This window comes from Balaenoptera musculus, chromosome 7 (assembly GCF_009873245.2).
Source record: "Balaenoptera musculus isolate JJ_BM4_2016_0621 chromosome 7, mBalMus1.pri.v3, whole genome shotgun sequence".
Lineage (NCBI taxonomy): Eukaryota > Metazoa > Chordata > Mammalia > Artiodactyla > Balaenopteridae > Balaenoptera > Balaenoptera musculus.
Genome location: NC_045791.1, coordinates 91,908,424 through 91,935,162, shown reverse-complemented (window position 1 = coordinate 91,935,162; position 26,739 = coordinate 91,908,424). Strand labels below are relative to the sequence as shown.

The 26,739-nt window shown below is 44.6% G+C and overlaps 1 protein-coding gene across 1 annotated transcript in view; it reads left to right on the top strand.

The window, feature by feature from the left end:
• Nucleotides 1-26,739, top strand: part of MREG (melanoregulin) — a 67,024-nt gene that overhangs the window by 14,506 nt on the left and 25,779 nt on the right. The window contains exon 2 of the mRNA XM_036859054.1: nucleotides 8,454-8,613. Within this exon, the coding sequence (XP_036714949.1) occupies nucleotides 8,454-8,613 (160 nt within the window). The remainder of the gene's footprint in view (nucleotides 1-8,453; nucleotides 8,614-26,739) is intronic.

Genomic DNA, 26,739 nt, shown 5'->3' with positions numbered 1-26,739 from the left:
TACAGATCCTGTCCTCAGGGGGCTTTTATTGTAGTGTGTTTGTGTAGGGGGGGGTGGCACAATAAACAGTAAAAATAATAAGTAAATTAGAGGATAAATAAGTCCAGTTGTCCCTCAGTATCTGCAGGGGATTCATTCCCCCCACCTCCCCCAACCCAGGGATCCAGAACTCATGGATGTGGAGGTAGAGCAGGGGCAGGGGAGCATGCTTGCTATTTTGAATAGGTTGGTCTGAGTAGGCCTCATCGAGGAGGGGATGTTTAAACGGCGATTTGAAGGAGGGGAGGGAGTGAGGCATATGGATTTGTGGGGGAAAATATTACAGGTAGAAGAAGCAGCCAGTGCAAGGGCCCCGAAATGGCAGCGTGACTGGTGGGTTCAGGGAACCGCGAAGAGGCCAGAGTGGCTGGTGTGTCACGAGGGGATTAGAGACCATTGTATGACCTTGGCTTATATTCGAAGTCAAATGGGAGTCACTGGAGGGTTTTGAGGGAGGGGGTGACATGATCTGATTTACATATTAAAAGGATCCCTTTGATTGTGTTAAGAACTGCGAATTGGTGGAGGCAATGGTAGAAAGAGGTAGATCAGTGAAAAAAAATTCCAGGAATTCTTTTGCAAGACAGAGGTGCCTTGGCTTGGGAAGGGGTAGTGGTAGAGGTGGGTATTTGTTTAATGTATTGTTAATAGGATTTTCTGCTGTATTAGATGTTGGGGATGAGAGAACCAAGGATGACTTGAAGGATTTGGGCCTGAGCTATCGGAAGGTTGGCTTTCCTATCGTCTGGGTGGGGAGGCTGCTGGTGGGGAGGTTTGGAGGGAAGGTCAGGGGCTTGGTCCACCATGTTGAGCTTGAGCTGTCTACTAGCCATCCATATGGAGATGGGAAGAAGGCAGGTAGATGCAGGAGTCTGGGACTTGGGGGCGAGGTCTGAGCTGGGGCTACAGGTATGGGTTTGAGAATCTTCCTCAAGAGGATGGTATTTAAAACCATGAGACGGGTATGACATGACCGGGAGTGAATATAAACAGGGAGGAGACCAAGGGCTGAGTCTATTCTTCCTGAGCCCCAGCGTTTCCTCAGCTGGGAGACATAAAAATCATGTTGCCCCTTCCTACTTCACAGACTTCTTGTCAGGGCCATCTTCAAGGCTTTCAAGCGCTTAAAGCAATGAATGAAAGGCGTGATCACACGGTGCTCTGTTTCAGCCTTGGGATGAGAAGGCATGAAGGGTGGGAACATGTAAGGGAGCGGGGCCCAGAAAAGTACCCAGAGTTTTTCTTCCTGTACTTTGAGAAGGTTGATATCTCTGGTGTTGAAGGAAGTCATGAGCCTTGGTAGTTAAACAATGAGAAAAGCTCCAGAATCTATGGACCGATGTTTAGACTTGGGGTTAAATAATGTTTAGACATTGAATTAACTTGGTCGGAGTATCTGTCTTGGAAGCAGTGAAGGAAGGAAGGAAAGAACAACGGAGGGAGAGAGGAAGGAAGGGAGGAGAAGAAGGAAGGGAGGAAGGGAGAGAGGGAAGGAGGAAAGGAAGGAGGGAGGAAAGGAGGGAGAGAGAGGAGGCAGAGAATAGAGGAGGGAGGGAGGGAGTAAAAGAAGGAGAGGGTAAGGACTTTTGCTTCTCCTGCTCCTTCACCAGGAAGTCACCACAGAAGGAGGAAGGGAAAAGTCTGGAAGCCAGGGGCAAAGAGGCAGGCCAGTTCCTAGTGGGGAATCAGATAGGAGGCCTTAGGTAGTCAAGGGGGTCGCACTAAACAGCCTTTTGGGGTCTGTTTTTTGAGACCTTTGTTTGCTGTTTACTGGAGATGTTCTCTCTTCACAGTCAGAGCTTCAGTCTTGGACCAGTGAGGGCTGACGCCCAGCCTGTCTGTGGCGAGAGCAGTAAAGTCACCGGAACCACTGGCCTCAGCAGCCGGCCTGTGTGTGCGTGTTTTGTGGGGCTTTCCAGAAGCTTTCACACACGGTCCTTTGCTGGTAGTGAGGACTCACGGGAAACCCTTGTGAGCAGCTGTAATGCTGAGTGGCACTTAGCATGCAATCCCCGGGCACGGAGTCCAGTGTTTCTAAGCCTGGAGTCTCCTTTTAGCCCTAGATGGTATTGAAAGAAAAGATTCCCAAGTGATTTGGTCCAGCGCCCTAGGTGGGATTGGGGGTGGAACCTGAGACTTTGCTCATCCTACCTTTTGGGAGTAAAAGCAGCCTCTGCTTCGCTTGTGTGTAACTTCAGAGCCACTTCTCAAATGCCCGAGGTTAATAAAATATTTATCATCAGCAGATGGTGGCCGGGGGCAAAACGGCCACGCTCACTTTCCTCAGAACCTTTTAGAGGTCATTATATGGGGGAGGGAGGGAAAGTGAAGCTCCGATTCAGTGCCCTCTTCCCCCGCCTCTGTCCTCCCGGGGCTTCTGGCTCAGACCCCAGGGCCTTTGCATGGAGCTCTCTTTACACAGGTCCCACAGTCCTTCACAGTTTCAGGAGCACAGAGGTTCCCAAGCTGCTGCTTTTGTTGTTTACTTTAGGCCTTTCTTTGCTCTGGTCTCTTCATCCTAAAGGTTCAAAATAGAGACACACATGTAGAGAACAAACGTATGGACACCAAGGGGGGAAAGCAGGGTGAGGGGGGGCAGTGATGGTGGTGGGATGAATAGGGAGATTGGGATTGACATATATACACCAATATGTATAAAATAGATAACTAGTAAGGACCTGCTGTGTAAAATAAATAAATAAAATAAAATTCAAAAAGAAAAAGAAAAAAAACCCAACAAAGTGGATTGCTGCCTTGACTGGATGGTGGGGCAGGACGAAAGGAATGGGGACCAGGGATCCCAGGAGCCAGGCTGGTCTGACAGGTCCTTCCCTCATTAACTTTCACCTTGACCGGTGTTTTAGTGAAATTATTAATGATTTATTTAGCAATGAACCCCACCGTGTCTGTGCCCCCAAAGGAACCTGACTTGTAACTCTTTTTTTTTTTTAAATGGGAATTATTTATTTATTTATTTATGGCTGTGTTGGGTCTTCGTTTCTGTGTGAGGGCTTTCTCTAGATGCAGCGAGCGGGGGCCACTCTTCATCGCGGTGCGCGGGCCTCTCACTATGGCGGCCTCTCTCGTTGCGGAGCACAGGCTCCAGACGCGCAGGCTCAGTAGTTGTGGCTCACGGGCCCAGTTGCTCCGCAGCGTGTGGGATCTTCCCAGACCAGGGCTCGAACCCGTGTCCCCTGCATTGGCAGGCAGATTCTCAACCACTGCGCCACCAGGGAAGCCCTGTGACTTGTAACTCTAACGGATGAGAAGAAGGTGGTGGGAGCGAGGTGCAGGGGAGGTAGGCAGCCAAGAGGAGTAGGGGCCGCACTGCAGAGGAGAGCAGCCTAGACCCCGAGCTTGAGAGCATCGCCCTGGGTGAGAGTCATTGCTCACCCAGGCGCAGAAGCCCTTGGTTCTCTTCCCTGTTTTATATCGTCCCCTGGGGGCGGGCGGATTAGCTACTAGGCAGAGTCTGAGGCTCACGGGACGTCAGGGGAGCACTGCTCCTAATTAGGGGGAGGTGGGGAGGCACTACCTATCTGGAGACATCCACACAGGCCCGATGCTGACCTGCCTACAGGGATTGTAAGTTAAGGCTGAGAGGCGACTGTTTGACATTGGCTGGAGTCACACGTGTATGGGGGTGGTGGGGGGAGAAGAGAGAAAAAGAGAAGACAGAGAGCTTGATTGATTGATTGATTGATTGATTGGTTGTGAGAGGGTAGGAGCAACTGACCAGGGAGGCAGCTGTCTTCTCAAAGCATGCAAAGAAACTGTGGGTTATCAAGCAGATAGGGACTAGCTGATTCTTGGTCACATGTTGTCTATGACTGATTATTCAGGTGGGTACCGGCCAATGTCTAAACCTCCTGCTCTAGGGAAGTTTTACTCAGCTATGTCCGGGATTTCCTTTAGCACGTTGGGATCACAGCTCAGTTTGTTCCATTTAAGTATTGGATACTTTTTAATACTTTTAAAGCAGCTACTCTGTGCCTGCCCCCCCCCCCCAGGTGATGTGGGATGTGAAAGAAATACTGGGTACAATCCCTGCCCTAGAGGAACGTATCAACTTGACGAAGAGACAAGACTCATACAAATGAAACAAACTTAGGGAAAAATAAAAGACCGGTTTTGGAACGTACTCGAGTTTTAAGACCCAGGAGGGATGTGTGCTGTGGTGTCAGCAGCCAGTGGCTGCAGCTTCTGGTGAAAGCTGTGCCCCCGGGGTCTGGATGCCTTGAGGAGAAGCCCCAGGGGAATTTGCCACGGGGAAACGCTTCACACATGTAGTCGTTATCTGAGCCGCTGCGTTTGTGGGTGTGTCCCCGTCACAGCACTTGGATTCAGTCTCATGACCGTGGCTGCTTGGAGACGCCCCATCGAGGACCTCGTGCTGGGGGGGACTGTCCACTGGCTGCCTGTCTGGGGAGAAGTCAATCAACTCGTTAGGCTTGTCCCTGCCTGCAAAGTGGGATAGCGTCATCCATCCTTGTGACCTCAGATGGTTGTACAACAGGAGGGATGGAGCGTGGAGGCCCTTGGGTAGAGCACTGTGTGGTTTATCACTGGCTGCAAAATCTATTTAGGCAAAAAGAAGTTGGAGTTAATACTCTTCACGCTCTGACACTGCAGTGCTGCCTGCTCTTGGGAGTTCCTCTTTGTCCCAGTGTTCTCTCTCTCACTGGGCTCCCCTGCTCTCTCCAGTCTGCCTGCCACCCCTGCTCCTTAGGTCAGCCGTTCCCCTGTGGTCTTTCGTCACTCCCTGCTTGTTCCCAGACGCTTCCTCTGATCCCCCGGCTTCTGCAGTGATGGAGATGCACGAGCATGTCTCCCAAGTCTAGATCTCCCGCCCTGTCCTCACTCCTAAGCCCAGATCTTGATCGCTGTCTGCACGTCCTGCAGGCATGCAGGTCAGCCTTGGCTTCCTCCGAGCCGTCCCAGGTAAAGGCATCGCCCTCACACGGTCAGCACTGACTCCTCTCCTCCCACCTCTGTGCCGCCCGTCACCAGTCACCAGGGCGGCCACGTGTGAGATCCTCTGATGCTGCTGGAACCCATTCTCTCGCAGCTATTCCCCCCTCTCGTTCTCGAGCCCACACCCTCATTCACTCTCACCCCAACCAGTATTTCGAAACGTTTAGAATTAAACATGTACTTATTTAGTGATAGAACTCCACCTTTCCTATGCCCCAAAGAAATCTTCCTTGTAACTCTAACAAATGAGGTTTAAACAGAGCGGCTTCTTTCTCTCTCTGCCCGGGCAGCCCTGCCCATCTCCTCCCCAACAGTGGCCCCGAGGCCCCCTGACACTAGGAACTCATAGAACATGGCAGGAAAGCCACACCTACCCTCTTGTGACAGTTGATTGTGACAGCCTCCTAAACCATCTCTCTGTTCCTTCTTCGTCCAGGGTTGTTTCTGTAAAAGCCAGACCTGACAAGGCTCAAAACCGCCTTGATAACTGGTCGCCATTCACAGAACAAAGCCTGAACTCCAGCAGGTCCTCAGTCTGACCCCAAATCACCTTTTCATCCCTCCCTCTGGGCCTGTGTGGTTAGCCCTGCGTGAACACTTGGAACTCCCCAGCCCTGCAGGCACTTTAAGCCTCCGTGCGCTGCTGGTGCTGTTCCCTCTGCCAGGAACACCTTTCCCCTTGCTTCTCTTCCTGAGGAAAGGCTGTGTACTCCTCAGGTCTGGGTTAGATGTCGTCGCCTCCACGAAACCTTTCTCGAACTTCCTTCTCATCAAGCATAATGTGTCACTCCTTCCCTGTTCCTACAATTTTCTGTTTGCACTTAAAAAAAAAAAATTACTTACCTCCTTGCATTATAGTCACACCAGCAGCAGGGACAATGTCCTCTTTATTTTTGAGTCCGCAGAGCACCCAGCCCGGCACCAGTATACACTTGTTGAATAAACAAACAGCTGAATGAATGAATGAATGAGTTTGACATGCTCGTTAAAGCCCATATGGACACCAAGGCATCATTTGCCTCCTCTTTCATTGGCTCATCATTCTTAAGAGGAACGGGCCCCTCTGTACTTAAGCCTTTGCGGCGTCAGGCAGCTAAGGGAAGACAGGGCAGCTCTGAGAACACGGTGGCTGAGCTGCGCCTGGTTCCCTGTAAGTCGCTCCTTCTCCATAATTCTGATCGCTCTGCCCAGTCTCAGACCCTACACTTCTGAACCTCAGCCAGAGGGATTTGAAGAGCATTTTCCAGCATCCATTTAGGTAGCTGGCCTCCTGCCGGCCTTGGTTCCAAGATCCCATCCCCTCTTTTCCCCCGTTTTCACAGGTGGGCCGTGGTTGGCTCTCTCAAGCCTGACCTGTACCCCATCACTCAAGTGCTGAAGCCCTTCCCTTGTTGGGAGGGTTCCTGTGCTGAGCCCCAATTTCGTGACCAGGACTTTGCTTTTCGTGGCAAGATCTCCTTAGTGCCAACTTCTGAGTATTTCGTGTTTGTTTAAACCTTAACATTTCCCTTCAGTCCAGCTGTCAGTTACTCTCATCCCTCCTTCCCAGGTGCTGTCTGCTTATCTGGTGTCCACTGTCTGTCCTCATTTGCTGTTCACTCAGGTCACACCTGCAGATGTGTTTGCCACCCCTTGGCCGTGGGGCATCCTAGCTCTGCCTCAGACAAGGGCATCACTCACCATACAGGTGAAGAGCCAGAGAGCTTCTACCCTCTCCTGCTCCCGGATAATGCACTTTTCTTCAGCTGCACACTGTCATTCTGATCTTGATACCGATCCTGTCTCACCCGAGTTACCTCAGCTGCATCTTAATGAATCCCCCAGGTCCACTCTTCACCCCTCTGTAGCATGCTCCACACTTTAGCCAGAAAGATCTTTCAAGATGTAATACTGTTCATGTCACATCACAGTCCTGCTTAAAACCCTTCCTCATCTTACCTCGTTCTTAGGAATAAAGACCACATTTCTGAAGAATGTTAGAAAACACGGCCCTACAAAGCCAGGGGTATCTGGCCCCAATGGCCTCCTCAGCTTCTTTTTTCACTCACTAGCCAACATCCCCCTTCTTCTCATGCATACATCCTGCTTCCTCCCACCCCAGGGCCTTTGAACATGCCATTTCCTTTGTTTGGAACTCTGTTCTTGTCTTTCAGCTTAAAGCTCAAGCACCCCTTTTCCATAATGCCTACCTGTTGCTACCCTCGCTAGCTCTCACCAGCTCCCTGAACTCCTCCTTTATAGCACTTATCACAGTTTGTAATTATATGGTCACGTGATCATTCATTACTGTGTTTCCCTCTAGTGAGGTCCAAGGACAGGGACCATGTCCGTGCTGCTCACAATTTTATTGAGCCCTGTGATTAACATGGGGTCAGTGCCTCATACACATTATTAGATGACGGGGATAACACCAGCATGATCCTACCTGACCAGTCCCACAGAAGTTAACCAGGTCTGTGTATAAGCATGTCCTAGGGACGATGCTCTGCCACCCAGCTCCTCATAAGCCCGAGCACGGATACTGCCTCATAGAGGGTAAACCATGAAACAAATGTACAACATGGGGCTCCTGAAATCCTTACTCAACCTCCCATATTGTTTATTGAAAGTATTTGGATGTGCATATTTATTACTTAGTTTTCTTGTTGTAGGGAATTTGATAGATACTACATACCATTGCACTCTACATTTACTGTATTTCCTTGAGTTCAGAGCCAGTAAAAAGTTCATCTCTTCATGTTAATTGTTTCCTTCTTTTAATCACATGAGAATTCTACTCCCCATTGGATTTCTTTTTTTCTTTTCTTTTTTTTTTTCTTAACTGCTGGGGTACTCTGTGCTAAATTTCATGCTTAACAGAGTAAAATTACCTCTGCCCAGGTATCCTGTTATATCTGTCCTCTGTTGTTTTTATTATTTATTTATTTATTTTTGGCTGCTTTGGGTCTTCATTGCTGTGCGTGGGCTTTCTCTAGTTGCGGCGAGCAGGGGCTACTCTTCATTGCGGTACATGGGCTTCTCATTGTGGTGGCTTCTCTTGTTGCGGAGCATGAACTCTAGGCGCATAGGCTTCAGTAGTTGTGGCTCGCAGGCTCTAGAGTGCAGGCTGAGTAGTTGTGGTGCACGGGCTTAGTTGCTCCACGGCATGCGGGATCTTCCTGGACCAGGGCTCGAACCTGTGTCCCCTGCATTGGCAGGCGGATTCTTAACCACTACGCCACCAGGGAAGTCCCTCTGTTGTTTTTACAGTGATTTCTTTGCTGTTCTATTGTGTTATGCTTAATTATTAAAGACAATTTAGATTCTTTTGTTAGGAATATATATATTTATATGTTATATAATATACATTTTTATTTATATTATATATTAGCTACATATGATGTATATATCATATGTAATATATATTACAAAGCCCTTATATCCCCTTTTTTATCCCATAGTGGTAACAATCCATATTCTTCCTTTGGAGCCACGCTGGTGAGGGAAGATGAAAAGAATCTGTGGAGCGTGCCTCGCGACGTGTCCCACACAGAGGCAGACGACGACAGGATCCTCTACAATTTGATCGTTGTTCGTAATCAACAGGCCAAAGATTCAGAGGTAAGCACCTTTTGAGATCTTGCTGTGTGCAGGTGATAATGTCCAGTGAAAAACAGCAATAATGGAGAAGACCAGCTTAGAATAGAGAAAAGAATGAAGGATGAGATGTGTGAAACATAGGGCAGGTCTTTTAGCAGCATCTAGTTGCTAATTTTAGCTGGTCTTGGTACACCTGTTTAATACACAGATGAGACTGATTTCTAATTGTTACTTTAATGATACAAATTATAGCAGTACGGAAACAGCAAGGCAGTGCTTTTCAGATCGTGAAGATACTTTATGGTCTTAAATGGCTTAACCAGTCCATCTCTAATCTTTCCAGTTGTTTAGCGAGACACCATTAAAGATTCAGACTGAAGGTTGGGAGGTACTTTGCATCATCACTACTTCTGAATTAATGGGACCTGAACTGTTTTTTTTTTTCCGTTTGTATCTTCTTAAATTGTGCTTATGGATCAAACAGCGTATCTGCCATATGTGAGGTGATTTTTGTGATAAGGCTTGAAACCACTCTTAATGGACTTTTAATCAAAGTCCTTGATATGGGAACACCAGAATATTGAAAAGGAGACAACTTCATAAATGAAGAGACAACAGCAAAAGGGATGATGTTTTATTTTCTCCTTTATTCCAAAAGTAGTATTATAGTACTATACATAATACAATATGATGTTCTGTGTATCATTTTCCAAGTAATACAACCTAAGTTTTCTAACTTCTGTGTTCATCTGTTAGTTCTGAGTAGATGCCTATATTAGATATGACTTTATGTTTTCCTTTGTATCATATAGTAATTGAGAAGAACAGAGACATTTAAAACCTCAGGCTTAGGCTATGAAGAAAAGCACCAGAGTGTGTGTGTATGGGAGCAGGGTTATGGCAGGGGGTGTGCCTGTTCCTTATCTAGGTTTCTTTATTTCTGCTAATTAATTGTTAACTGTTTTTCCCCCCGAAAACATGCTTTAGCAGGAGATGATAACTTTAGAAGAGTCCTGTGTCCCGGTCCTTTAATTCTGGTGTGACTTGGGATGCCTTTGGGGGGTTGGAGGTGGGCTGAGAGGTGGGGAATGACAGTTGCCTCTGATTCTTGAGGCCTGGGGGAAGAGTAGGCTGGAGAGTCCCGCAGTGGCTTTGATGAGCATCCTTTCTTGGGTGTGGAGTGCTGGTAGGGACAACTTCTGCTAGATATCCATCACAGCGCTTAACTCAGAGGCATAGCACATTAGTGGCCATGCACTGCGCTACCCCTGGCTTCCCCCCTGCTATCCCCTCCTCCACTGGTAACATTTAAAGGACATCATAAAGGCTGCTCAGGCCAGGAATAGCCATCCTGGCTGCCCTTCCTGAGCATATGGACAGGAATGCTTGCATGACCTTGTTTTCCCTTTAATGGGAAGCATTAATCCTTACCCTGCTGTACTGGGCTGACCAGTTAGGGTTTCTGCTGGTGAGAATGGAACTAGTTCTTCTCTTTTCTTCCTTTTCTTTCTCCACTCTCTGCAAAGCTGTGACAACAATAGGGAAGTGATATATATAGCACACCTTTCTCTGTCTCCCCAGGGCCTCATGCCAGATGTGAAAGGGGCTTGAAGGGTGTTTGCACTGAGCCTGGCAGCTCTCTCTGGAGGAGCTCCTGTCTCTCTGCCCTGTTGGTCTTTACTTTTGAAAAGGCAGTAGAGGAGGCAACGTGAGCTGCAAAGCGCTCTGAATAAGTGCAGCTTCCAAAGCGGCCACCGTGTCATTTCTGTGCTGCTCTTGGACCTGTGTGAAGGGCCTTCCAGAAGGCTTTTTCTTTTTTTCTTTTTTTTTCTTATTAGCTGAAATTCAATCCTGTATTATTCCGGTACAGAAGAAATAAATAAGAATAGAAGCAATGTCTTTTCTCCCATATTTTCCTCAGTATGTTGGAAAAAACCTCTTCTTGATTTGAATACAAGTACACCACTACTTTGTCATCTAGGCCATTTAATGTTGTGTAACATGTATATATACAGCACCTCACATTCATACTTAATGGAGTAGTGTACAATGAGTGAGTTCCAGATGTAGAAATGTTCTGTACGTAGTTTGACTGGTAAACTTCTCAGTGGCACGGATCATGTCTCTGTCTTACACTTTACCTATACTTTAAATGGCTACAGGTCCCATTTTTTTTTTTTTTAATAATTCTTTATTTTTATTTATTTATTTTTGGCTGTGTTGGGTCTTCATTTCTGTGCGAGGGCTTTCTTTAGTTGCGGCGAGCGAGGGCCACTCTTCATCGCGGTGCGCGGGCCTCTCACTATCGCGGCCTCTCTTGTTGCAGAGCACAGGCTCCAGACGCGCAGGCTCAGTAGTTGTGGCTCACGGGCCCAGTTGCTCCGCGGCATGTGGGATCCTCCCAGACCAGGGCTCGAACCCGTGTCCCCTGCATTGGCAGGCAGATTCTCAACCACTGCGCCACCAGGGAAGCCCTACAGGTCCCATTTTTGGGAACTTTTTATAACAGTGATTCTCAAACTTGAGTGTATGTAAGAATTACTTTGAAAATAAGTTTCCTGGACCCCATCCCCAGAGATTTTTTTTTTGAATTTTATTTTATTTTTTTATACAGCAGGTTCTTATTAGTTATCTATTTTATACGTATTAGTGTATATATGTCAATCCCAATCTCCCATTTCATCCCACCTCCCCCACCCCGAAGGCTTTTTCTTCTCCTTGCCTAAGAAATGAAGTCAAGTTTAACTCTAGAGGAACTCTGCAACCAGGACAGGCCGTCAGGTCAATAACATGAAGATGTGATGATGATGATTTTACATGAAATGATGTGAAATGTCTCTGTTCATGGTGCTTCCTTTTTTTTTCAGGTGTAAAAAAAATACATAGACATACACAAGATATATATAAAATATATATTTTAAGGTATGTATGTTACATACATACATAATATATGTACATGGTTAAAAATGTTTCTTATATTTTCTTCCAAAAATTTGAAATGCATATAAAGCATATATTAATATATTAATATATCTATTCATTTTCCCACAGATTGGATCATACATTACATATCATTCTGCACCCTTTTTTTCCACTTAATAATATATTTTGGACATATTTTCACTTCAACATGTGTAGATTTACCTTAGTGGTTTTGGGGGCTCTCTTGTATTCTCTTGCATGAATTCACTATCATTTATTCAGCCAGTCCCTATTAATATTTAGGTTGATTCAGGTTTTTTGCTATTAGGAGCAGAAGCAGTGCTACAGTGGGTATCCACATATACTTGTATGCCCTGCCATCATTTTTTCAGGAGTAGAATTGCTGGATCAAAGAGTATGTGTGTATTTAAAATGTTGGAATTGTCACAGTGCTTCCTTCTTGGGGGAACCTAGGAAAAACACTTCAGGGCGCAAAACTGAGTAGCGTTGGGAATTCATACAGTGTTTAAGAGGAGCAGCTGCTGAGCTCCAGAAAGCTGTTCGCCATGCTGAGGATGGAATTGCCAGAACTTTGGATTTTTAAGAGAAGCTAAAAATCCAAACTTACATATAACATGTCCAGATTTTTAAATGATAGTTCACATTCAAAAAATGTGTCAGCTAAACAAAATAACGTTTATGGGCTACTGATATATAAGGAACATTTACAGTAAGGACCACTACTACTTAATATTATTGTTATTTTGTTCAGTATGATTGAAAAATGAGCTCACCATTGATTTAGAAGGTAGAAGTGGGAAGCTGGGGTTGTTTTAAGTTTGAACATTCATATTGCTTATTTTCTTTTTCATGCAGGGTAAAATTGGTACAAATTTTAATGAAACGGAGGATTTTAGTTTTGAGGGAAAAACAAATTCCACCTACTAAGGAACAAGAAACCCTAGATATTTTTGCATGATACAATTTAGAAGCTCAAGCAAGGCGTTAAGGAAAACTGAACATTATGTTTTTCCTTGAGTAGCAATAGCGTGAAAGACCCAGGAATGTCCCTATTTGGAATTCTCTGAAAAATGAAGAGTAATTTCAAAACAGTCTACACCACACCGCCTACATTCCCTTTCTGGATCTGGAGCTGGTGGAAGAAGGCTGCACGTACAGTTAAAGTTACATTCGCTGTGTTGCCCCAAATTGGAAAAAAAATCAGAAAAGAAGATATACAGGAGAGCAAATAATGAAGCAAAGGCATGAACTTAAAATTACTTGCAGTGTCAGAAAGTAAAACAGTAACATTATTTAATTCTTATATAATCCACTTTCATGTACACAAGCCTTCAGAAGCTTGAAGACTGTCAGCAGAATAACTGGTGCATTTACAGATCTCCAAGTAGTGGGAAAATTTTGCTCTTGTCTTTGACTTAGTAAAATACTTTATGTTTAACTAGGAAATAGTAAACAACATCAAAATCATGTCACTAAATCATTATCCTTATGTTCATTTTCATTAACCTAGTTGTACTTCATATAACACTCTGTTCTAGGGAGCTTAATAATGGTTAATGAAATATCACTGTACCTTATTTACTTATTTTGTATAAATAATTCTAATCACACTGAACGATCTTGTCCTCCAAGATAATAATGAAAACAGTGCCAAGCACTGTTCAACCACTTGACGTAGATTAATTAAGTCCTCTCCACAACAACTGTGAGGTGGGTGCCGTTATTATTTCTATTTGAAGCAACTTGTCCAAGGCCACACAGTTGAAGGTATGGAGTCAGGATTTGAATCTGGACTTTATGAATCCAGAGACAAAATATATAATGAGCACCACGATTGAAGTTGTTAGAGGGAACTAGATATTGTCTGTGATTCCATGTAGATTTCAAAATGCATGAACAGAATCTGTCCAAAGCCTATTTCTGTGACTTTTTGAAACCAATGATATGAAAGGGACCCTCACATCAGTGGGATGAGAACTCGGTTTGGTTTGGGGATCGTGATTGCAGTTCAGGAAGCGGTCCCAGTCATAATACACTTTTCCCAAATTATGCATTTACACAGTGAGTACAGCTGGTTAAGACTGCAACCCATGGTTTCAGTTTTATTAGCGTCAAGATATTTCATCCTGTTTCTTTCCACCCCTTCGTCTCTTTGTTTAGTGTTCTCTGACGTGTTATTTGGTGCCTCTTCTGAAGGTTCAGTAATAGTTCTTTTAGGAGTTCGTGCATGGCTTCAAGATTTTTACTCTGTTAAAGAAGGCTTTTACATTTTTGATTAAGAATGTAAGTACTGGGCTTCCCTGGTGGCACAGTGGTTAAGAATCCGCCTGCCAATGCAGGGGACATGGGTTCAAGCCCTGGTCCGGGGAGATCCCACTTGCCGCGGAGCAACTAAGCCCGCGAGCCACAACTACTGAGCCTGCGCTCTAGAGCCCGCGTGCCTAGAGCCCGTGCTCCGCAATAAGAGAAGCCACAGCGATGAGAAGCCCGCGCACCGCAACAGAGTAGCCCCCGCTGGCTGCAACTAGAGAAAGCCCGCCCGCAGAAGTGAAGACCCAACGCAGCCAAAAATAAAAAATAAATAAAATTAAGAATGTAAGTGCTGAAAATCAAATCGTTTTCATAAACACTTTTAAGGACTATGCTGGTTCAAAATAGATGATGTTTGTTTGACATAATCGGTGATAGAAATTCTAGGCTTATTTTTAAAGCTATTAAGTAATTGCATGCTCGGAAATGTACGTCGTTCTGATGATGAGTGCCTGTCACTGAGCAAAGCAGTGTTTATACACTGGCAGGAACCATGTGAACACCAGATGCTTGTGTGGCTCAAGCCATCCTGTGAAAACCTGAAAACCTCCCTCTGCTGAACCCCTGGGGACAGCTACATGTTATTATTTTTTAAAACTATAGAGGCAAAAACATAAAATGTTCCTGGTTTACAATTTGTTTGCTCTTCCTGTGTGTCAGGACTCCCTGCTGGCGTAGTGTTGCCAGGCATTGTAAACAGTTCCTATAAAATGTTTAAGGTAGCAACAGAAGTTCCCAGGGGTTTGTTTGCAATGTCTGGATTATAGGCTTAGCCTGTCATATCCCTGGTACTAAAAGAAAGGGTAAAACAGAGTTAACTGGAATGTTTGGTTGGAGGATGTGAGGCGGTGGGAGAGAGGGTTGGATTGATTGGGTACCAGCACATCGCTCTGAAGCGCTTGGAGGTGGGATATTCCGGTTGGGCTCTGCACGACTCCGTCTTAGCAAGTCTCCACTCGCTGGACGAGGCTCGCTCTGGTCAGGCCATCTGACTTCTGTATAAGTGGGTGAACACTGGCTATGGTTGGCGATAGAACTGCAAGTTTTACGCCAAGCGTGCAGGAGCAAAATAACAGTGGAAAATTGAAGCAATTCTCTAGATCATTCTGGGCTTCTCAAAAGGCCTTTTTGTTTGGGGTCCAGATGATCCGGACTGTTGAATGCAACCGTTCTTTATTGGACTTTGCTAGTGACTGTTTGGGTTAGAGGGGGAGGGAATAAAAACACTCATTAGGATCTGAGAGTCAAGCCATCTTACCCTCTGTGTTCTAGGTAATAATATTTATGGAGGATTATGTTGGGTGCTGAGCAGTAGCATGCTGCTTAATGCGTGTGTTCCAGGCAAGAACCGAAGCCTCACAGTACCCCTGTGAAAGAGGGATTTTGACACATAAGATCAGAGGCGTTTGGTCATCTGTCCAAGGCGTTGGAGTCAGGGAATTGGGATCGTAGTTCAGTCTGTATGACCTGGAAGCCTGTATGATGGGAAACGCTGCCCCCGTCTCTCTATTGAGCTTAGAAAGAGTCTCAGTGGAATCTTTTTGATCAAAGACAAAGTTATCAAATGGGTGTTAACTTCCTGCCGAGCAGCCGCTCTGGTGTGTGTATTTGTCAACCATTACTCACCCTGCACCAACTGAGTCACCGAGTGGATGACTTTAGTATTTATTTAGTATCAACCTGTATTGGGCAGTGCATGTAACATCCTCTAGGTGACGCTGCTTGGGAATTTGTAACGCCTTGGGCACCATTCTGGGTACAAAAATCTATTGGACTCCACCGGAAGACATCGTTTGTCTGTCTGTGAGGTTCTTTTCTATTCTTTGCCCGCCCCCAACTTTAAAAAAATATCTAAGCATTTTGGATATTAACATTAAGGTAATCCATGTTTCTTACCGAGTAGGTAGCACATCAAAGCTCTGTGTAAGCCAACAAAGTTGAGACAACAAATATTAGAAAACGATGCAGGCAAGGGGAAAATCATTAGATATTCAGTAGCATGTGAGGTGCTGAAAAACATGCCTTTTGGAATTAGACAGTTGGGGATGAGAGTCATACCTCTGCCGTGTCCTAAGATGACACTGAATAGTTATTTAAACTCGGGGAGATCATACTATTTATTGTCCAGTTTGGGACACAGCCACAAGGTCTTAACTAAGAAGAAAGGGGGGTGCTAATATTGAGTATGCCAGGCCAAAGATGTAAATTGGGGCTGCCCTAGACAAGCTGGGATATATGATCACCTTTTTAAAAAATTGTGGTAAAATATAAATAACATAAAATTTGGCATTTTAACCATGTTTTAGTGTCAGTTCAGTGGCATTAAGTACATTCACATTGTTGGGCAGCCATCACCACCATCCATCTCGAGGACTTTTCATCTTCCCAAACTAAAACTCCATACCCATTAAACGACAACTCCCTATAACCCCTTCCCCCAGTCCCTGGAAACCACCTTTCTACTTTCTGTCTGTGAATTAGACTACTTTAGGTACCTCATATTAATGGAATCATACAATATTTGTCTTTTTTGTGACTGGCTCACTTCACTTAGCAAAATGTCCTCAAGGTTCATCCATGTTGTAGCATGTGTTAGAATTTCCTTCCTTTTTAAAGCTGAATAATATTCTATTGTATGTATAAACCACATTTTGTTTATTCATTCTTCTGTCACCAGGCACTTGGGTTGCTTCCAACTTTTGGCCAGCGTGAGCAATGCTGCTATGAACGTGGGTGTACAAATGTTTGTTTGAGTCCCTGATTTAAATTCTTTTGGGTATATACCCAGAAGTGGCATTGCTGGATCATATGGTAATTCTATGTTTAATTTTTTGAGGAACCGCCATACTGTCTTCCACAATGTCTGCACCATTTTACATTCCCAACAGCAAGGCATGAGAGTTCTAATTTATCCACATCCTCACCAACACTTGTTATTAAGATCACCTTTCTTAACCTCTAAACTGATCAATAAAACAGCTGATGACTTCATATTGATCAGTTTTCACATCCACATAGAGTAGAGACCGTTGAAACTGTGGGCCAGTCACCGCCACTGAATATCAGCGTTAGGGATGTAAACCCGGAAGAGGCTGGTATCTTGACAGAGCCTCTCTCTGAGCTGCCTGTCCGTGGAAGGGAAATAGACAGGTCAGAAAACTGGGGGAGCTCTTTGTACCTGAATTCTATTCTGTTTTTTTCCAAGCATCCATATACTAAAATGCAATGGCCAGGCCCTGGTTCTTTTACTGCCCTTTAGATTCTGTCCTCATTGGCCCCCTTCCCCTGGAGCCCCAGAAAGATAGTAGATAATACACCTTGGGAGTACTGACAGGTCAGTGACAGAGAGGGTGGACAACACATTGGGGACCTCCAGGAAGATGCGGTGCCTGTAGGAGAAGGGCAGGGAACTGGCCATCTCTTTCCATTGCTAGAACTTCACTGTTGCAGTAACAGGTTGCTGCACCTCTGGGTTTTCTGAGTTATTGTGCTTGTGATGGTGAATTTCCAGAAGGCAGACCACATGTTTATTGGCACGCATATGCAGTGCCAATAATTCACTGATAAAGAATTCTGTCTCTCCATTAGTTTTTTTTACAACTTGCATAAACCAGTTGGGCCTGAGAAGAAACAGAAACCATAAAGCTGCCTCAAGAGTTGTATTTTTTTTAACTTATAGTTGACCAGTTGTAAATTTGAAACACAGGGATTAATACCAAGTTAAGCCTCCAGTGACCTACCTCAGTGATGGCTTTGGCTTTTTCTAGAACAAGTGAGATCAGCAGAAATGCCTGCCTGTCATAGAGTCAGGGTGCCTCCTCCATGCATTGCCTGGATTTCCACAGCAGTCTTTCGATGTAGATGAGTTATTTATTAAAAAGAGAGTGAGAGAGAGACCCGAAGAGGTTTCGTCTTCTTGATAGTGTCCAGAAATGGGCTTCTGACTCAGGGTTCGATGCCTTCCCTTTGGGGTGGAGAAGGAAAGCTAGAAGGATCTGAGGATTTAGAGCAGATAGCTGAATGCTTTTCTTTGTCCTTTATTTTAAATGTGAGCAGGAATAATCATGTGGTAAAAGAAGCTTATAGGCCTAGAACTCTATAGAAAAAAAAAAAAAGGCACTTTCCAACTTATTTCCCTCTTTAGAAAACACCAATGTGTGATTGATTTTTCAAATGTATCTGTGCTATTTTATATATAGGATTTGTTTCAACAAAAGTTCAAATTCTGCCTGATGTGTCTATTTATTGGTTAATTTTATTAAAAACAATGTGTCTAATGTTCAGTTAGGCAGGCTTGGTTTGAAATGAGTGTTTTCAGTTCTCTGTATCCCTGAGAGTCTAATATTTTTTAGTCTTGATGTTAATTTAGGGTCAACAATGTAGAAAACTCTTTTCTGTCCTTCCTACATCCCCTGCCTCTCAACTCAATAGGAGGACGAACTGATTTCTATTGCCATTAAGTTAGAATTTCTGGTTTCATCAAAGTAAGGACCCACTTTGAGTTTCACAACTATTCTTAGGTCAACACAATGGGCATGTTCATGAGGGAGCCTGATTGGTTGTTCATGTAAAGCTCACAGGCTTGTGATACTATGGGTGTGTCACTTCTGCCCCAGATCTAGTAATCGGCCTTACAGGTCTCTGAACTTGATTTTCTCAGGGCACATAGAGCTACTTGAACTTAGGGAGTGTATTAGAGAAACAGATCCAACAGGCTGGGCTGTGTGTGTGTATCTATCTCTATAGCTCTTTATCTGTATACTTATACCTATACCTGTCTCTCTCTATTTGTCTTATCTATCTCTATCATTCTGTCATCCCTATCTATCTATCTATCTATCATCTGTCTATTTACATTTTTTTAAAGGAATTGGCTCACACAATTGTGGAGGCTTGGTGAATCCAGAATCTGATGGGGGAGGCCAGCAGGCTGGAGACTTAGGGAATAGTTGCAATTCAAGTTCAAAGGCAGAATTCCTTCCTGCAGAGAGGAGGTCAATCTTTGTTTTATTAGAGCCTTCTAGTGATTAGGTAGGGCCCACCCACATTATAGAGAGTAATCTGCTTTACTTGGAGTATACTAATTTAAATATTAATCTCATCCACACAACACCTTCACAGAAACATCCAGAATAATGACTGACCAAATATCTGGGCACTGTGGCCCAGCCAAGTTGGAACATAAAATAAACCATCATAGTGGATTTTACTAATGCTAATCAAATTCGCAAGAGACTGCCGTATAAACGCAAATGCACATAACCATTTGATGGGCCATAAACTTGACTGGTCCGTCCAGCCTCTCCCCTATAATGAAATATGTAAAGGAAACTAGTGACCACACTAGAAGGTGACTGGGAAAGAGGGATCAGAGATCGATGGCAACTGCCATCTATGGAACACTGATACCTGTGTACCTGATGCTGCTCTAAGTATGTTACATATACAGTGTTAACTGCTGTTGGCCTCCAGATGTGATAACCTGGTGCTTTCATCTCCAGTATAAAGCTACTCCTGTGATTTGGTTAGGACACCCTGCCCCTTGATGGTGGTAGATAGAGGTTTCTGAACATCACCCCCAGGTGAACTGTAGCTTCAGGAACTGGACACAGGCAGGGATTCGGGAGGGCAGGCAGCAGAATAAGGAATCAAGGGAAATCCAGAACCGTGTAATATTAGACGAATCTGTGACTGAGACCAAGGGAGATATTTCGAATCAAGGCTCAAATTGAAGGGGCTAGGCAGTTACCCAAACAGAGCCAGCAGATTAGCAGTGGAAGATAGGGATCTCTAGACATCGCAGTCCGAGTGAAATAATCTGTGTAGATTATTGCAGTAGAATTTAATGCATTGCCAAGGCTCGGCAAGTCCTACTATCCCATTTTCTCCCGTGGAACCTCTTGACTATTTCCCCAGTCCAATAATGACGTCATCTCTGTTGCCCATGGACAGTTACACCTCTCCAGTTGAAGGCACATTCATTTTCTTGATTTATTATTTAATATGTAAAGCTGGACTGAAGGCATAGAAACTGATGAGGCTATTGAGCTTTGAGGAATCTCTGCCCAGACTGCGGCAGCATTCAGTAGAGTTCTACATTTTCCTCTTGGCTGAGACACAAGAGAGCCCAGGGGAAGTGGTGGCCTCAGAGGGGTATCCCTTGTGATCAAAATAGCTCCTTTGCTTCCTCAACAGTTGTTTTGGCCCCATTCACTGGTTTGAAATTCTTTTAAGGTGGAGCAGCCTAAATACATATTTAAAATATTTATTTATTTATTTGGCTGCGCCGGGTGTTAGTTGCGGCATGTGGCCTCTAGTTCCCTGATCAGGGATCAAACCCGGGCTCCCTGCATTGGGAGCGCGGAGTCTTAGCCACTGGACCACCAGGGAAGTCCCTGGAGTAGCCTAAATATTGAATCTAAGTTACATCAACTCATCCGGCAATTCCGGTGTTTGCACTCCATCCTATGGATATTCTCACACAGTTAAACAAAGATATGCATTCTCTGCAGTAGTGTTTTGAAAAGTCAAAATCTGGAAATAAAAATATTTGATGAAGGTACTGGTTAAAAAAATAACAGGGTAGGATTTATAGATACTGACTTGGAAAGATAGTTATGATCTATTGCTAAGTGGGCATGTATAGTATTATCCCATTTGTGTAGAAAGAGATTCCATTTGTGTAAAAGCATATGTATGCTAATATATAGCAATAAAATTTCTTCATAGGAAGGTTACCTATGAACTTTTTTTAGCCTTGGTGACCACTGGGGAGTAGAAGTGGATGGAGAAAGGGATGCTTTTACTTTCTTTTAACTTTGTGGTCTTCTGTACTGTTTGAAAGCAATTTTAGACTATAGGTGTGTATTGCTTCTGTATACATATACTTCGTATAAAATAATTATTTCACAGCACACTTTGTGGTGGCTATTTCCTTAGGTCTTTCTAATCTGTCTTGTTTTAGTGTGGGTATGTTGGAGAAAGGGGAAGGGGTGGGAAGAAGGAGGGAGGGAGGAAGAGAGAGAGAAAAAGAGAGATTAAGAGAGAGAAAATGAGAGTTAGTTTCGGAGGACTGGAGCACACTTTGAGGAATCCTGCCAGAATGGACTGAATGGCAGAATGTGCGTGAAGCAGTCAGCTGGTATTTATCTTTTTAACATTATAAGATTCATCTAATAAATCAGGCTCTTTCTCTGAAGCTCGCCTCCCCTCCAGCTGCCTGTGAATTCACATGGTAATTAACAGAGACGTATTTGTACGATTCTTCCCCACCCGACCCGCCACCCTGCCCCCGCCTCTTCCTTTGATTGGTCTTGTTCATCTTAGAATAACTGAAAATGGCTCTTAATTGCACAGAGCCCGCGAGAGCCCTGGATACTGGCGCGCTGGGTCTCCACGGTGTGAATGTGCTCAGCTGGGGAATCTCTGAAGGCTTACGAGGAGTCCTCCATAAGTACAGCTTTTTGGTTCTGAGTGGATGCCGAGGGGGAATGGCAGCACCTGCCCGGTTCTGATGGGGGCCCAGATCTGTGGCTTTTCAGTCCTAAAATCGCCGAAGTGTTCTGGAAGGAGACCGTATTTTTCTTGATATGAAACCATCCTTCCATTTAGGTACCCAGTCCCTGGGTACTTGTTGTCGCATAATCATTACACCATGCTGTAAACCGCCCTGGAGGGAGCTGTGCCCTTTGATGGTTTTGCAGTAGGAGAGGCAGTTCAGGTGGCTTATGAATACAAACTGAGTCTACCCTCTTGAAATAATTGTCCTGTTTAACTAGAAATGAGGTGAGGTAAAGTCACATCCAAGCTTGTTTACCATGTTGCTGTTGTCATTGTTATTATTAAGTAATTTGGAGCCTGGACCTAATGATTATCATACTAAGGGAAGTAAGTCAGACAGAGAAAGACAAGTTATCATATGATATCACTTATATGTGGAATCTAATTTTAAAAAAGATACAAGTGAACTTATTTATAAAACAGAATCAGACTTATGGATATCGAAAACAAACTTATGGGTACCAAAGGGGAAATGCGGGGTGGGGGGAATAAATCAGGAGCTTGGGAGGAACACGCACACACTGCTATATGTAAGATAGATGACTGAAGGGGACCTACTGTATAGCACAGGGAACTCTACCCAATATTCTGTGATAACCTATATGAGAAAGGAATCTAAAAAAGAATGAATATATGTATAAGTATAACTGAATCACTTTGCTGTACACCTGAAACTAACACAACATTGTAAATCAATTATACTCCAATAAAATTAAAATATTTAAAAAAATAAAGTAAGCATAGACAGAGCTTAAAAACGTAAACAACTTGGAGCCAGGTTCAGTGGACCTGAGCCACAGTTCACCTCATTCCTTCTACATGGACGCAGTTTGCGGTAGGAGGCCACACACAGGTGGGCAGGGTGTGTTTGGACCCCATGTTGTCAGTCCTGGCTGTGGCTCCAAGAACCGGAAGATCTACGTGCTTCTGCTGCTTCCCCAGGTCCAGATGCTGGGCAGTCAGCAGGGAGGGGCGAGCAGGAGGAAGTCCTCATAGATACTTTTTGTTTCATTGTGCAGCCGAATGTACTTGTCTCTTGGCACTGATTTTTATTCTTACTTTTTTTTGCCAGTCTTGGCGAGTTTACCAGGAAGTTTTGAAACCAGGTACAAGGGGTGGAGATAAACCCCGCCCCTGCTGTTGAGTTTGTTGTTAAACACAGGACATGCTCAGGGATGTGAGATTTTACCCGTTGGTCCCTGTCTCTTTGCCAGCACAAAAGGACTCCGAGGAAAGCTATGAGTGGGAATGGCAGCAGCTTGTAAGAAGAGAGACCTTCTGACCAAGGACTGGTCAGGGTGCCTGCTTTTCCAGCCCGGTCTTGACAATTGGTGAAAATACGTTTAAAAATGCCCTCTGTCGTCTTGTACTGCGTAGACTGTCATCTGTCTGTGTAAAGTCAGCGAGGTTTCCGTATTTTTTCTACTGGGAGATGACTGTAGGCCATGCTTTTAAGCCATCACCCATTTGCTTCTCTAGGCAGACGTCTGGAGGGAAGGGGTAATGTGTCAGGATGCGGTGGACCGTCTGGGGTAGGACTGAGCTACCTAAGGATGTATTGTCACCTGCAAGATGGGCGGAAGTCTGCAGAACCCTCCTCCCTGCCTTTCCGGGGCCCCCATTGACTTCTGGAGGCCCCCCCACCAGGGTTCGTCTCATGTTACCCTATGGCTGTGTCCCCTTTGTTGGCTCCTCATCAAGCCTGCCCCAGCCCTCTCCAAGTATCCCATCACTAACATTTTCTCTCCCATCTTTCCACCCAATTAAATGTCCATTTACTCTGTGTAGGCTCAGCTTAACTGGAAGTTAAAAAGAAGCAGGTGTTAGTTCAAAACCAGAGGAGTTCAGTGAAGGGTATGAATGATTTAAGGAGGCACTTGGGAACCCAAACTCATTATCCCTGGGGAAATCTGAGGAAGAGGAGAGGTTTTTCTGAGCAGAGAGAGCAGCTCAGCTCAGTGGTCTCCTGCCGGGCTTCCAGATGTATTCATGCCTATTGTCACTGTGATTTCCGGTCTTTCCTGAATTGGCGTTGGAGCAGCCTCGTCACGTTGGAAACACTGCCAGAAACTCGCCCTGTGAGATTCCTGGGATGGGGACAGCGTCCTGCGTGTGAGGGCCCTGAGGGTGGAGGCCAAGGCACTGGATGAGCCAGACTGCTTCTTGTCCCAGAGGATTTTGTGGGGCCCAAGGCCTGAACTGTTGAAAGGGGTGGGCCTGGGCATGAGCTGGCAGTCAGCATCAAGCACAACAAGCACAGCCTTGAGTTGCACACGAATGTGGTCAATGAGCCGGAGGTGCCTGGACGGCTTAGCAGTCTGACTCAGGGCAGGTAAGGGGGGAGCATTTGAGAAACAATCCCCCTTCGAGCTGGCAGATCCTCTGCTGATGTTGAAACACTGGCTGCCGTTCTTACCACTCACTCACTCTGCCTGTTCCTCTGCCCTAGTTTGGAAAGGTCTTTCCTTCCTCTCCTGTTTCTCCTGCTCCTGGCTCTTCTTCCAGCCGAGGGCAGGGCTTTGTAAAGCACCCAGGTGGGGAAACAAGCAGAACCTGCTTTTTCATCCATCCTTTCCTCCATTTTGCTTGCTCATATTTTCACCTCTGTCTGTGCTTGTCTTTAAAGTGAACGTCTCAGCCGATGCTGGGTAAGATTTAGTCCTTGAGAGGAACTCGCTCAGGTCCAAATGTATCTAGGCTTTTGATTGCTGAATGTTCAAAAACACAGTGTTTCATTGATGCTTCAGTCCTCGGCTTCATATTTTAATCCATGACATGGTATGTATCTTTTGCCTGCTTTAAAGTGATGTTTGGGGGATAGAAAGCACCTTTGACTATATAGCAAAAGGCACGTACTGAAATGTTTCAGAGTGATGGTTTTCTATTGTGTGGACTGCAGTTGGCACTACTGCTTTTTTAACCAATCATGGCAGCTGACACTGTGCTTCTGGCAAACATCCTTTTCTTTTTTTTTTTAAAATAAATTTATTTATTTATTTATTTAGGCTGCATTGGGGTTTCTTTTATTTTTTTTTTTTGTTTTTAACATTTTTATTGGAGTATAATTGCTTTACAATGGTGTGTTAGTTTCTGCTTTATAACAAAGTGAATCAGTTATACATATACATATATCCCCATATCTCTTTCCTCTTGCGTCTCCCTCCCTATCCCACCCTTCTAGCTGGTCACAAAGCACTGAGCTGATCTCCCTGTGCTATGCGACTGCTTCCCACTAGCTATCTATTTTACATTTGGTAGTGTATATATGTCCATATATACACTACCACTCTCTCACTTTGTCCCAGCTTACCCTTCCCCCTCCCCATGTCCTCAAGTCCATTCTCTAGTAGGTCTGTGTCTTTATTCCTGTCTTAACATCCTCTTCTTAAAAGATCACCAGTCATATTGGATTAGGGCTCACCCTAGTGATCATTACTAATGATCTTGGTTACTTCTGTAAAGACACTGTCTTCCAATAAGGCCCCATTCTGAGGCACCGGACATCAGCATATACATTTTGGGGGGACACAAATCAACCCGTTATTGTAGGCACGCCATTGATAGGATTAAAAATACTTACTTTGTTTGGTGGTCAGATGTAGACCCTGTGGGTGTAGTGTGTTTAAAGAGTCTGCCCTCAGGGAGCTTACATTCTATTGAAGGGAGACGGACAACAAATAACTATAATGTAGGTTGTGTAGGGGCAGAAAAATTTTCCCTTCCTTCTAGGTTCTTTGGCTGGTCTAATAATTAAATTGATATAAGACAGATTAACAGGAGAAAAACAAACTTAATTATGTATATACAGGATTCCCATAAAGATGTGAAGACATAATTGAGGCTTATGTAACATCCTGAGCTAAGGAAAGGGGTAGGCGTCCAGGGGTACAAAGGGGAGGAAAACCATTCATGGGAAGGCAGAGGAGATGTTTGAAAAACAAAAGTTTCCCTGTTATGCAGGTAAGTTTCCTAGATAAAAAATGATTATGGATACAGGCCCAGTTTCCAATATAAATTTAGGCAGTTGAGGGGGAGGTAAATGTTCATTGCAGCTCTATTTACAATAGTCAGGACATGGAAGCAACCTAAGTGTCCATCGACAGATGAATGGCTAAAGAAGATGTGGCACATATATACAATGGAATATTACTCAGCCATAAAAAGAAACAAAATTGAGTTATTTGTAGTGAGGTGGATGGACCTAGAGTCTGTCATACAGAGTGAAGTAAGTCAGAAAGAGAAAAACAAATACCGTATGCTAACACATATATATAGAATCTAAGAAAAAAAAAAAAAAAGGTCCTGAAGAACCTAGGGGCAAGATGGGAATAAAGACACAGACTTATTAGAGAATGGACTTGAAGATATGGGGAGGGGGAAGGGTAAGCTGTGACAAAGTGAGAGAGTGGCATGGACATATATACACTACCAAATGTAAAATAGATAGCTAGTAGGAAGCAGCCGCATAGCATAGGGAGATCAGCTCAGTGCTTTGTGACCACCTAGAGGGGTGGGATAGGGAGGGTGGGAGGGAGGGAGACGCAAGAGGGAAGAGATATGGGAGCATATGTATATGTATAACTGATTCACTTTGTTATAAAGCAGAAACTAACACACCACTGTAAAGCAATTATACTCCAACAAATATGTTTAAAAAAAAAAAAAGTCCACATAAGCCACTGTCAAACCTAAAAAAAAAAGAGCTTTTCCTGAATCTGCTGGGTTTTGATTGCCTTTAGCTCAAAATAATCCTTATGCCAAAGATGCGTATTTTGGGGTAACAAAACCTGCTCCCTTTTGGCTGTGATAAGCACTTTGAAGAAAAATAAGATAATATGAGGGGACAGAAAGTGGCTTTGGGCTGGGGAGCAGAGACCTGAATGAGGTGGGAAATGAGCCTTATGAAGGGCATCCCAAGCAGAGGAAGCACGTGTGGAGGCTCTGAGGCAGGGACGAGCGTGGTATGTGCCGGGGACAGCAAGGAGGCCAGTGTGGCCGCCGCAGAGGGAGTAAGGGAAGGAGCTGTGCTGTGTGACCCTGAGCAAACTGGCAAGGACCAGACCACGAAGGCCCGGTAGGCACAGTGAGGGTGTTGGATTTTGTCCTAAGAGGGGTGGGGAGTTCTTTCGAACTAATCAAGTAGAAAATGCTTATTTGTCCCTTTGCAAGATCTGTTCTTCTGCTCTGGCCCCGGTTACTTCTAATCTGGGCAGCTCACATTCCCTGGGAGTCCTGAGCAGGCCTGGCCTTACACCATGCCTCCGCCTCTCTGTTGGGAGATACATCTCCAGGGGTCTCTTGGTCTCTGCACACATTGTGAGCAGAGGCACTGTC